This window comes from Ammospiza caudacuta, chromosome Z, assembly GCF_027887145.1.
Source record: "Ammospiza caudacuta isolate bAmmCau1 chromosome Z, bAmmCau1.pri, whole genome shotgun sequence".
Lineage (NCBI taxonomy): Eukaryota > Metazoa > Chordata > Aves > Passeriformes > Passerellidae > Ammospiza > Ammospiza caudacuta.
Window position 1 is genome coordinate 64,478,023 of NC_080632.1, and position 13,118 is coordinate 64,491,140.

The 13,118-nt window shown below is 35.6% G+C and overlaps 1 protein-coding gene across 1 annotated transcript in view; it reads left to right on the top strand.

The window, feature by feature from the left end:
* Positions 1-1,448: 1,448 nt before the first annotated feature.
* LOC131571634 (coiled-coil domain-containing protein 171-like) overlaps positions 1,449-13,118 on the top strand; it is an 82,084-nt gene continuing 70,414 nt past the window's right edge. Inside the window, exons 1-7 of the mRNA XM_058824413.1 lie at positions 1,449-1,532; positions 2,760-2,934; positions 5,298-5,479; positions 8,220-8,366; positions 9,514-9,606; positions 10,915-11,039; positions 12,469-12,598. Coding sequence (XP_058680396.1) covers positions 1,449-1,532; positions 2,760-2,934; positions 5,298-5,479; positions 8,220-8,366; positions 9,514-9,606; positions 10,915-11,039; positions 12,469-12,598 — 936 coding nt within the window. The remainder of the gene's footprint in view (positions 1,533-2,759; positions 2,935-5,297; positions 5,480-8,219; positions 8,367-9,513; positions 9,607-10,914; positions 11,040-12,468; positions 12,599-13,118) is intronic.

Genomic DNA, 13,118 nt, shown 5'->3' on the forward strand with positions numbered 1-13,118 from the left:
TATTTATAGTCTGCAGATAAAAACCTGAAATTTCATCCTTTAATAGTAGTAAGGTCTTTAAAAAAATTTAAGTTACCAATCCTCTTGTTGATGGCATTTGTATCGGTTTTGCCAGTCAGAAAAAATATTTGAGAAAACATATGTCATCAGGTAACTTTTTCGTCATGAAAAATGTTACTTGTGCCTACACAAATCTAGAGGTAAAGTGGTCGCTTTTTATTAAGAAAGATCTATTAATTAAATGCCAGTATGGTGTCATTTCTGTAAAAAATACTTCATGTAGACGGAGGTATGGTATTTTAGTATTTATGTTTCTGTATTATATGATCTAGTATTTATGTTTCTGTATTATATGATACCAATTTTGTGGTTAATTTAATAATATTTCTTTTATTGGTGTATTTCACATTTATTGCTCATAAACTCTTGCACTTTTGTGTGGAGAAAGTAATTTTTGCAGTCTTACATACTTGAAACAATGTGAAAACCAATATATATCAAATAAGGGGAATATTGATTTTCAAGAACTGAAATAGCTTAAAAGTTTTCAAGTTTGAAGCTATAATTCACTGAAAATTATTTAACTAGTTAATAAATATGTATTTTAATATACATATTTATATACATATTATATATACATATTTATGTGTGTGTATATATGTATAAATTTATATATTCTATGTATAAATTTTTCACTTCATATGTAGAAACTTCACTTTCACTCTTTTTATTGTTTATGGTGCTCAAGGGCTGATTCTGCTAATTGCCAAGTAGATTTTGTTTTAACTGAAATAGCAGTGGAAATTATGATAAAACAGGGTAGTTTGGAGGACTAAACCTTTAATTTGTGTTATGTTTGTGATTATTTACATGATTTTCATTTGAATGTATGTATTTCTGAAGACAAAGTGTGTAAAAGAGAGGCTTTTTTCACATCTCTATGTTTGTTTCATGACAGAGATGGTTTTGAGATGGTAACTCATGTTAAAAAATGAGACTTACTGTGGACACAAAAAGCGTGCCAGTTGTTTTAACTTACATGATTGGAATTATGTTTTTAAGCCTCCTGGAAGTTAATAAACAAAAATGATAGAAGTTCATTATTGAAAATAAAGATACTGAAAAATAATAATGAATGTATTATGCTTAAATCAACTTTGTTAATCCAAAGGGAATCTCTCTTTTAAGTTCCTGCTGCCACATCTCTCATATCTTGCAAAATAAGGAATTCTATGCAATCCTTTCTTCAAAGAGCAATAGTAAGATGAAAACTACACAAAGTAATTTTGCTTTTGTGAATGTTTAAATCTCTGGGCCCATGTTTGTGTAATTGAAGTAAAGAAGCACTAAAACTTAAAAGGAATGCTCATGTTTTTTCAAAACACATTTTTCAGCTCTGGTAATGATATATAAGTTCACGGTTACCTCAGAATAGAAATCAATCAGAAATGGATCCTGTTGAACATCTGAGACTGAAAGTCCATAACCTTGAGGAAAAAAATTTGGAATTAAACAATCAACACAATCAAGAGGTAAGGAGGTTTGTTTGTTTGTTTGTTTGTTTGCTTTATTTTACCCTTGGAATGCATGTAATTTGTTTCCTTGAAATAGTCCTCTCATCAGGTGAATTAAAATCACAGCCACTAGCTGGAAAATAACAAAGAAGTAGCATTGTACAGACATCTCATGCCTGTCCGTAGGAACTGATATAATTTTTAGTGTCATTGCTGATAGTTGAAGGTGCGTGTAAGAAACTTGAGCACTACACAATAGCAAAGTCATGCAGAAGAATACTTGGCACCTCCAGCTTTGGAATTCTGAATATAAGATGTGGTTTGTTTCTTTGAGTGTTTTAACTCAGTAATTCCAGGGATACATTTTACGGAATCACTTTACCATTGATGGAACAATGGGAGCATGACAAGAGGAAGTTGCTGTGTAAGAAGCAGGAATCTCTAAATAAATGGACAGGGTTCCACAAACTTGGTTTATTGCTCATATTTAGTCGAAAACAGATGAATGAGCACCCACACCAACTGCCCTCAACTGCTAAGAGCAGAATTTTAACTTATAGCAGTAATAAAAATTCAAACTAAAGGAAATTTTAATGAAGTATTTTCTCACTGCTACTTCATTTAGGTTCTAGTTTGCCACAAGAGTATCAGGGAAAATCTTTGTAATGGGGTTAAATTATTTCCTATGAATGGAGCTCCTGTTAATAAGGATGCTGCTGCCTTGTAGATGTTCTGAAGAAATGCATGTTTTACTTTCCACCTTCATGCATTTAATGTGCTTAAGGTGTTTTCCTGGGTCAGTTTTTGGCAGCAATGACTAGACTTATCTTTCTTATACAGATAAGAACTCTTTTTGAAGCCTTTTCTTTGTTCTGTTTGTTGTGTTTAATAGAATTCTGCCATTAACTGCTGTGATGACTGCTGAACATCATTGAACTGAAGTTTGTGTAATGAGTTACTAGGTGTCTGATAATCTAGTATCCCAACACAATGTTTTTCTAGTTGTTAAATACAGTTACCAGAAAATTTCCTGTGGAATATAATTATGACTTTTATTTTCTTAAGGCAGAGTATGTTTGGAAAAACAGAGGGGTATATTCAAGGTACATGCACATGATATAGGAACAGGATCGGTTTGCATTTTAAAAAAAAGTATTTACAATGTATAGTTTCAAGACTGTATTTCAAATTCAGATGGATATGATGGCAGCTGTGAATGCAGTTTCCAAAATATTTATTTTCTAGGTCTCTCGCTGTGAAAAAGAAGTAATGAATTTAAGGTTGGAACTCGAGAAAGGAGAGGTTCTTCGCCAAGATCTTCAGAGTGAGATGTCGTTAGTTAGAAAGACGTCTGAAATACAGCTGTATTCTGCAGAGGACAAGCTATCTGATGTAAAAAGCAAACTTTTGGAACTGCAAGGTAATTTTCAAAGAAAAAAGAGAAATTGTAGACTAGAGGCTATATCAGTCCCAAGTCATTAAAACAAGCAGAGATTGCACAAGGTTTTATGGTTACAGCATTTTTTGGAAGTGTCTTATTTTCCCATGTCTTACTTCTCTGCTTCTGTAAGCTCATAAGAGTTTACAAAACCCTTGCTGTCTCATGTGAATTGAATATAAGCTGCTAAACTCATCAGTACCTTTTTTCCCTCTGGCTCCTTACCGTCTGTTATTCCTTCCTTCAGTGTCTACAGAATTGTAATTTAGGTGTCCCTCTCCACATCTTGCTTATCACTATGTCCAGCAGTTCTTCCTTTTCCATTTCAGGGGGGAAAAAAATGCAGTCCTGTTTAACATTTACACTATTTCCTTCCCTTCCCTTCCCTTCCCTTCCCTTCCCTTCCCTTCCCTTCCCTTCCCTTCCCTTCCCTTCCCTTCCCGGAACCTTCCCGGAACCTTCCCTTCCCTTCCGGAACCTTCCCGGAACCTTCCCCTCCCCTCCCCTCCCCTCCCCTCCCCTCCCCGGAACCTTCCCTTCCCGGAACCTTCCCTTCCCGGAACCTTCCCTTCCCCTCCCCCCAGGAGTTCTCATAGTACTGCTTTGTTCTTTCATATTTTCAAATATTTCTAGCTTTTCATTGCTCATACCTGGTCTCTTTTTGTCATCTTTGGTTTTGTTTTTATACAAGTAACATGTGTTATGACAGTAGTCTGCAGAAAGGAAGGGTTTTACCTGCACGTTTTTTCCCCTACTTGTTTTGCATTCAGAAGCTCAAACTTTCTTAATCCTTATCAAACAGAGGTATATTTCTCACACTTAAAACCCGGGGAGATGCATTTTTTTGTTGTCTAAGTAAGTAAAGTACTCTTTAAATTTGGTACAGGAGATGTACTTGTGAAACTTAAGTGTTCAGTGAAAAGACTGGAGCATTCCTGGAGTCTGTAACCTTACAAGGATGGAAGGAGACTTTCAAATTTGCCAGTGCATTATACAGCCTGATTTTTAAAAAAGATAACAAGAAATATGCACTTTCACTTATTTGGAGAACACACAAATTATACAAATCTTATGGTTGGTTTAAATTTCTCAAACTGTTTTTGTTTGGTTGAGGTTTTTGTTTGTTTTGGTTTTTGATTTCATTTTTGTTTGGTTTGGTTTTTTGTTGGGGTTTTTTTTCTGGTTTTGTTTTTATTGTGACAAATGTCAAAGAAGCCTAGTGTCAAACAAACTAGTTCTGGTGTTGGTTCTCATTTCTTTTTCATTTTTTAACTTAGCACTTCTTTATTCCTGGCATCTTGGAGCCTTTTTCACCTCATGTGGTGCTTTTGATAGAATCCCAACTTAACTCTTGGACAGAGCACCTCACTTGTGTCCTGTCTTTAGTATTTTCTCCAGACTGTTTTTCTGCTGTTCTTGAGGCTTGACTTCCTAACATGTGACAGGTCTTCCCCATCATTGTGTCCACTAATTCTCTGTGTTTTCCCACCACGTCTCTTGTTGTTTTACCCTTCTCCAGCTAGGAAGAAATTTCAGAAGAATGGGATGAATTTGAAGTTAAAATCTATTAGAAAATGGTGAATAAACACCATTTTGTATAAACACCAACATAGCTTGTTACACTCAGTAATATAAAGGGCTAATACAAAATATTTTGACCCAAAAGCCAGTTTGTGAAATGAAGCAAAGTCCCTACTAAAACTGCTTATAGGAAAAGAACTTTTCCTTGGCATTTAAGCTTTCACACAGAAATAGATGGCAGTGTTTGCCTATCTTGGGGCAGTTTCTGGGCTGAAGATTCAAATCTCTTCAGCAGGAGTAAATTTCCCCAGAAAAGCCAAGCCTTTGCTCATTAGCCCAACCTGCCTTAGGTTTTCCCCCAGTCTTTTTCATGTAGCAGGTATCTGTATTTGCTGTTACTTAAACTGAGCTTGAAATTAATTGATACAGACTAAAGTTTCACATAGACATTTGGAAATAAGCTAGCCAAGTGTTGCAGAAAAACACAATTAAGTTTCCCATGCTATAGAGGCCTCACATGAAAAAGCTGAATTTTTATTCCTTTCCAAAGGGAGAAGAGCTTTAATTTGTAAAAATTTCCAAAGCATTTCTGTGTCCTTATGTGAAAGATGCTACAGAAATACAAAATGTGATTGTTTCTCTGTAGTGGTAATGGAAGTGTTAATGCTCCAGTGTTTTATAGGATATCACAATACACAGATTTTGTGTTGTGAATTTGTATTCATTATACCTTTTTTCTCTTTTTTTTCTGAGCATGCTTATTTGCAGTGCTATTTGTCTTTTTCTCTTCCCCCCCCCCCTTTTTTTTTTTTGGTAAACAACAGTACTCAATGACAAATACCAGCAGAAAGAAGCAGAGACTGCGGAAATGATTCAAAGTTCTCAGTGGCAGTGGAAAGAGGAACAGGAAAGATTTGCAGTCGATAGAGATAACATCCTCAGAGAATACCTCAGTAGAATGGAATTCCTTATTAAAGAAAAAGCTGAAAGAGAAAGGGCTTGTAAGGTATGGTGTATTAATAGATGGAAAGTTTCATTAGATGTTGGCCGAAAGTTTTTTGGTGCAAAGTGTGGGGTGGGTTGAGGTTTTTCTGGTTTAAGGGGAAAAAAAATATCCAAATAGCTAAATACTGCAGAATACTTCTGAAGATTACAGCTTTATGAAGTTACACTTAGTGTGTAATGCTGATTTGGGGCTTTGATGGAATGCGTTGTGGCTGTTTGTCATGGTAAACACATAACCCAAGTTATCAGTACACAGTGGTAGTGAAAACAGAGGAGCTTGTGGACAGGACCTAAGGTTCTTTTCAAGACAAGCAGAAACACAAGTCAGTTTTCATTCAAAGCTGATCCTTACACAGGTAGGGCAGGATATAGGCTGTGAACAAGATAGGTTTTCTTCTTAAGTTGCCAGGTGGAGCAGAGTAAGCTCTGAGTTCTGGCTAACAGTAAGTGGATGAGTTAGTTTGAGGAGGCTCTGGAAGAGTATTGCCTTCTGTTGTGTCCAGTGTTTTATAGAAGCTACCTTCAGAGAGTTTAATGCTGCATCAAAAGATCAAAGTTGAAAAAGTATGCTATGCTCTGTCAAGTGATGTTTGTCCTTGAAAAAGGACAAAAGAAGCAGCATATGGCTCGGGACATTGTGTTCTCTGTCAGTTCCCTGGCAGCGTTCTCTGCCAGTGGTTGTAGGGGCTTTGTTGGTTAGTGTATTAAAGCTACAAAATTGAAATGTAATTAACATGAGTAGACTAAGATTGCCATGAATACATGTAGCTCGTTAAACAGGTCAGTGTGAGATGTAGGGTTTCAGAATCTTGACGTTGCTGAATTCAGAAGTCTTTCAGAACTTTCAAAACTCTCTGAAAGGAAAATGTGATTCACTGCTAGGTGCCAAACCCTAACCTGCCTTCAGCAGTAAAAATGTTCAACTTTTCTCCTTTGCTTTTGTAGCTGTTCCCCTGCCCACCACCCTACAGTTATGTTATGTATAGTTATAAAATTCTGGGAAATAAAAAAATGCTACATCTGGACTTGGCTGCATTAATTGTTGCTTGAAAGCTTAGTTCATTTAAACTTGTCAGATAAACATCAGAAGTATCTGTGTTTATAAATTATGAGTTTGAATGTGTTGCTGTCTTTTATGTTGAGTAGTTACAGGCCTGGTTTAAATCTCCTTTAGTTATTCTGAGTTATAAAATGAAAGCTAAGGAGATTTAATTGTGGTCTTAAGACATGCAGAGAAGTGGGATTCTGAGCATGTAGGCAAATCCTGGCTTGAAAAACTGCACAAACTGTAATTCTGGCTGTGAAAATGCTGAAGTAGGCATGGCAGTCACAGAATATTTGAAATGTGTGTCTGAAACACGCCGGAAAAGTAGTCTTCTGCTTTGTGTCAGGTTCCTCTGCTCTGTGTCAGGTGGTGAGCTCTGTTGGGCATATCCTGGGCCGGGATAGGAGGGTTGGATTCGATACGAAGGGCAATACCATCACCTTGTGGTTAGAGAGGAGATCATATCCCTGAACAGTTTTTTCCTTAAAATACTTGGGAGATTGTGTCGTTTACACACAGTAGAAAACCAACTAACCAAAACAAAGCAAAAAAACCCCAGCCATGTCTTTCATGAGCAAATATTTTCAGGTGGCTATGAGGATACTATTAAACAGTCATACCGCCTCCAAAAAGTTCAGAAATTCTTCAGAACTCTGAAATCCTGTTGGTCATACTGACTTGTTTAACAAGCTTCATATATGCATGACAATTTTAGTTTGCTGATGTTAATTACATTTCCAGTATAAAATGTTTTAAATTTTTTGTGGTATTTTACAGCAAAATATGTATTAATTATTTCATATTTCCCAGTTCACTTTTGTTAATATCTGGAAGATAAACTTGAAGAAATAAATATTTTTAAATCTTTCCAGGTATATATATTCGTAGAAATTGTAAATTTTGGATTATTGATTTACTTATTTATTTATTTTGCATTCTGAAGGGAAGAAACCTGTCTTGCTGGACATGCAAAGCTAGAGGATTAGCTTAAATTTGGTCCAAATTCATATGGACTATGGGGTTTTGTAGCAGTGACTTCACAGAGCTGCAGAATCTAGTAATGTCAGTAATTCTCCCAGCCTGTAGATTAGTTGAGTTTCTGTATGCAGAAATAGAAGTGGGGACCATCTTATTTTATTCTACTGAGGGCTTCATATTTCTTAAGTTTTTAAAGTACTTCAGTTTCTACAAAGAGGAAAATCCTTTTCAGAAAAGCAGAAAATGAAATTATTTGGTCTGTGGGAGTAATTGTCTCTCAAAACATCTGACGTTTTAGCAATTAAAATCACAACAAAAATGAACGTTTGTCCCCATGTCCCCATTTTCCATAATTTCCCCAAATGCACCTTGTTTCTAGCATTGCCACTGAGCTGGGACACAGAAGAGATTGGAAGAGCTGTACTCTTTTAGGGAAAGATTTCCTGTGGAGATCTGACTCTGATTTTAGTGTTATCACAGAAGGTCATGTTCACAGTGATTTTTGGGCCAACAGAGATTTCTTGGTGGTCAATTAAAAGCATGCTTGCTGTTGGGTAAACACTTCTGTTGACATGTGCTGGCATCTGAGATTTTAAAATTCTAACATCATCATCTGATGCGGTCTCTCCTCCTCTATTGAGCTCTCTACTGCAATACTTTATCTTAGAAAAAGTACCTCTTGATGTATTTATTTATTCATGTACCTATTTATCTTTAGGAGACAAATGCTGCCCTGAACAGCATTGCCAGGAAGTTGAAGGATATGGAGGCAGAACACGATGCCTGCAGCAAGTTTGTGAAGCTCCAGGCCAAGTGTCTGGATTTCAAGAATACACGACAGGAGTATCTCATCAAAGAACTGGAGGTAAAGCTTTCTGTCTGCTGCTGCAAGCACTGGCACAACTGAGCAGTTTCATTTTTGAAACCTCTGAGTTATGCTATGAATGCCTTGTGTTTGATTTACAAAATATGGAGCATCAGTTCACAGGAAAGGTGGATTCAGAGGTGAATGCTGTGAGCCTGACCTGAGACTGGTGTTTGAACTGCAGATGGAAAGAGGTTTATGTCACTGGGAGAGTACTCTTAGCAATATAGAGGCATAGAGGGAGTATTTGTGCAGGATTTGTGAATTTTTAAAAAAATTATTTAAACATGTTAAGCCCATAGATTTTGTGGGAGGAGGCAAAGCTTAAGCCATTTAGCTGATGCTGTTGTAGTGTAGATTTGGTGGGCTCTGTGCCATGACTTTCTCTTTAATAGGCCTTCCACAGATCTCTGTTTCTCAGTTATTTCCTTTTGTGAATATGTGAGATTATACAGAGTTTAAATTTATTGCCATCAGCTTGTATTTAAATTTATTTATTTATTTATTTTTCAATTAGTATTTCCCTAACTGAAGTGCGTAGAGTCAACTTCAGTCTCACATACTTGCTACTTTGCTTTATTTGTCCAGAATCAATGACTTCACTTGTATCTGTGTAACTTTCGGTGTCTCAAATGACTTTTAATATTAATGTCTTTTTCTTGATCTTTGTTGCATCACTTGAAGGCAGGAGTCCTTTTGGAGTATATTGTTCTTTTCAAATCAGTCATCAGTCTAAGTGAAAATAGTTTGTTGATAGGAAACAGTGTAGTTAAAATTGCATGTGAATTTCTATTATAGCACCTCTGTAGTTACTGCTATTGTTAGAAGCATTTTTTCAATTGAAATTCCATGTCCAGGCCTTTACATGGGGATAAGTATCTGTGAGTATAAAAAATGCAGCAAGAACATAATCCTACATAAATTCTTTTAACTAAACAAAAACTTTTATTTTAATATTCTGGATATGTAATTGTTTTCTTTTACTTATTTATTGATATGAGTTTTCACAGTTCTAAAGTGCAAGTAGTTCAGATACCACAGGTTGGTTTATGGAGACCTAATAAACTGAAGAAATTAAGTTGTGTTTGCATGATGTTATCATCTTTCTTAAATATTTGGACTTAATATTTTCAAAATGTACTTTTAGGCAGAGACAGTGAAAATAAAGAAACTGGAGGAAGATGCTGCAGCAGCAAGATTAGCACATATGCAATGTAAATCTGCTACAGAAATCATGCAGGTAAACTTTTAGTTAAATATTTAGTAGAAGTTTACAATGAAACAGAAGATGAACTTGTAAAGGTACAGTCTTTGAAAAATGCCAAGCCTTCCTTGCTCCAGTAAAAACATAGATTTTTTGCAATGAGTGTCAAAACTGTGAAAGGTAATAGAAAAATATCTCCTTTTTTCAGGGGACTATCAAGTTAATAGAATAAATATTAAAATAAAATGTCACATTCTTATGTTTGAGAATTCAAAGTAGCATTGAAACAGTGAGGGGAAAGGAAATGTTTCACAATAGGTAAACTGTTGAAATGTTCTGTCTTGTATCTTTGGAATGGGTACTTAGATAATTTTGGAGATGCAGTGCATACACCCAACTTCTCTAGGTGTGAGATATTAATAAATCCTGAGACTGCAGTTTCAAATTTCAGCTGAGTACATTTTGGCTTCAAAGCTATTATATCTGCAGTTACCAGAGAAGTTTGAATACATGGAAAAATGCAATATGTATACTTGTATATTAAATTCTTGTATTATTAAACTGTATCACACAGGGTTTGATCCATTAAAGCAATTAGGGTTTATTTTAAAAAACAAGTACAAAAAACCTGTAAGATAATTGCTGAGTGATCTCATACTGACTAACAAAGCCTTCACACTGGACTTTTGAAAAACCATATGAGAAAACAAGAAGGAATATAATCTTTTATTTTCTTGTTTTCTGAGTAACACCAATAAGCATTGACACTTTCTCAATTATTTTCTTAGGACCTTCTCTAAGTACAGTCACTTAGATTTCTGATTTGATGATTAAATAAGTAGTGATGATTCAGTTTTCTTGATTCCTTCTCTACTTCTACATCATACAAAGGAACTGGAGGGTAGCATTCCTTGAAGTTAGAGATTTATCTTTTATAGGTGAAAAACTGATAAGGTTTTTTTCCTTGTTTATGTACATGAACAAGCTCCATATGTGCTTTGCTTTGAGTGCAAGTGTAGTGTTTACTGTTAATTCCACACTTTTACGAGTCTGCTTAAAAAAATAGAATTCCTCTGGAAAACTTCAGTAATACAAATAATTGAAAAGAGGAAAATCCAAACTCCATGAAAGGACAACAAAATGTGCTTTTGGTCAGCATATCTATTTCTCTCTTTTTGGAACTTTATGTATTAATACGTTTTTACATTGTTCAACGCTTTCTAATTCCGTATAGAATTAATAGAATGTATTCAGCTCTAAAGTGCAGAACAGAACAGCAAACAGCAGTAAAGACCATGGTAGTCTTTCCTAACTTCCTTTAACTGCTTCCTTATAACTTGGTAGTTGAGAATTCAAGAACTTGAAGGTGCTTTGAATGAAGAGCAACGCGGCACGAGAGAAGCTTTTTCAGGGGTATCAAGGAAAGATTTCAGAGAGTCAGAAAATGCACATGAGAGAGGAAAAAAAGTGTAAGTTTCCTTTTAAAGCTGTTGTAAAGTGGCAGTAGACAGCTTGAGTACAACTTGTAGTTTACATTCCCTGCAATTTCCAGTCAGCAGAAAATCTAGTGCAATGTGCCAAACCAAACTAAAGTTCAGAACCTGGCAGTCCATTAATAACAGGCCCATATCAGTAACCAAAGGTATTGTGAATGGTACAGATAATAACTAGCCTGTTACAGATAATTTGCCAAATGAAAAATTTTGAAAATCGTAGTTATGGTAGGGTCCAGCCTCCAGTAGTGGTTGGGGTGAGTGTATGAAAACATAGCCAGCAGGTCTAGAAAAGATGGCTTTTCTATATATTGTCTTATATATTCTATTATGAAGACATTATTTTCCACTTATATGACTCAGTTGAATCTCTAAGATTCCTGTCAAGAAGTTGTATATCATTTATAGTAGGTAATCTTTGTTTTCAACTTTTGAATGGCTGTTGAATGCTCTAAATTGTTAAAAAATATTGAAATGTGTGAGAGCAGAGGAAATCTCTTGGGATGTTTTCTGCCCAGCACAGTCTCCTGTGTCTGTGGTAACAGAACTTGGAGGACCTCTCTTTCAGCCTAGAACTATATGGCTCTGTATACACAGGTGTTTATGTTGACTTACACAAGTAGTAGTGGAGAATGAAAGAAACTGGTTTTTCCTACAAGAAAGAAAGTTTGTGGCCTGAGCAACTCATACAAGATTCATGGTTATGGAGATGCTTTTTAGTAAGATACTTAAAACTTGAGCTGGAAAAGCATTTGTCATCCTCTGCAAACATAAATTTTAAGCAAGCTTTTGGTTTTACTGACACTATGCCTAAATACTCAGGCAATCTTTTTAAATTCTTCCTTGGATTCCTGTCTCTGCTTCTGTCTCCTTTATACTATTGTTTGGCCTTGTAGTTTCCTCATCAGCTGCCTGTTTAGTCATGCCAGGCACTTGATATATCTGTTTTCCTGACTTACACAGTAAACAACAGATTAAAATTCTGGGCAGTCTGCTTTAAAAGTCACTCCAGAGTAGATGAGGCATGTGGAAACCATAAGAGCAAGAACTGTACTTGAAATCAGGATTGATGATGCAAGATGTGACATGGTCTCTCTGAAGACAGCTGTTGTTTTAATTAAAATATGAAGAATTCTGTTTGTTATATGTAACTTTGAGGTCATATCCAGATAATCTTATGAATTGCATGTCATGAGGCTTGGTAGCTGAAAATATAACCTCTTGAAAAATCTTTCTTAGAAGGAATATAAAGTTCTTCATTCAATTAAGAAAGGCAAGCAGTTTCAGAATCCATGTGGTGTGCTAAAGTGGTATCTGCCAAATCCATTGATTATTCTTTAAAAGAACACAGTGCATTTGCCAAAAGTAATTTTGGTTAAAATATCTTTTTGTGGAAACTTTCCAGTTTACGAAGACAGCGTTTGTCCTCTGGTGTGCAATGGAAAGACCAGGTTGAGGAAAGAAAGGAAACTGAAGAATCCCTTGGGACGTTAGTGACTCCTCCTGGCAACTTCAGCCTGCATGAAGGCTCAATAGTAAGGAAAAAAATGTGGCACACATTGTTTAGGTGTTTTTTAAAACATACTGTCAAAATATTTACTGTGCTGAAGATTTGCTGCATTTGCTGTGCTGAGCTGTGGAAGAGCTCTGCTGTACTCTTACCATTTTTGTTAATATGCTACCTTTTAAAAAATTTAATACATGAATAAATGTAACGAATGCCTTGGAGAAGCTAATTTGAAAATGTTTTTTTAAAGTATGGGTAGGATGTACTGGTGTTTCTAATTAAGGCATTTTTTAGATACGGATTGTCATTTCACGTGAAGAATGTTCTGTCTTTCTACCCAACTTTTTTGTCAAGTTTCATTAGCTACCATTGTAGAAATGTTTATTTCTATTTCATACACTCTTTTAGTTTTAGTGCAAGTATTTGACTGTAAAAAATCCTTGAAAATTATTTCAAGCTTTCAGATGGAAAAGCAGAGGGGATTTTTTGTTGCTGTTTTGTTTTTTGCATGCTTTGCTGTGGATTTGGCACATTGGATGTATTTCACT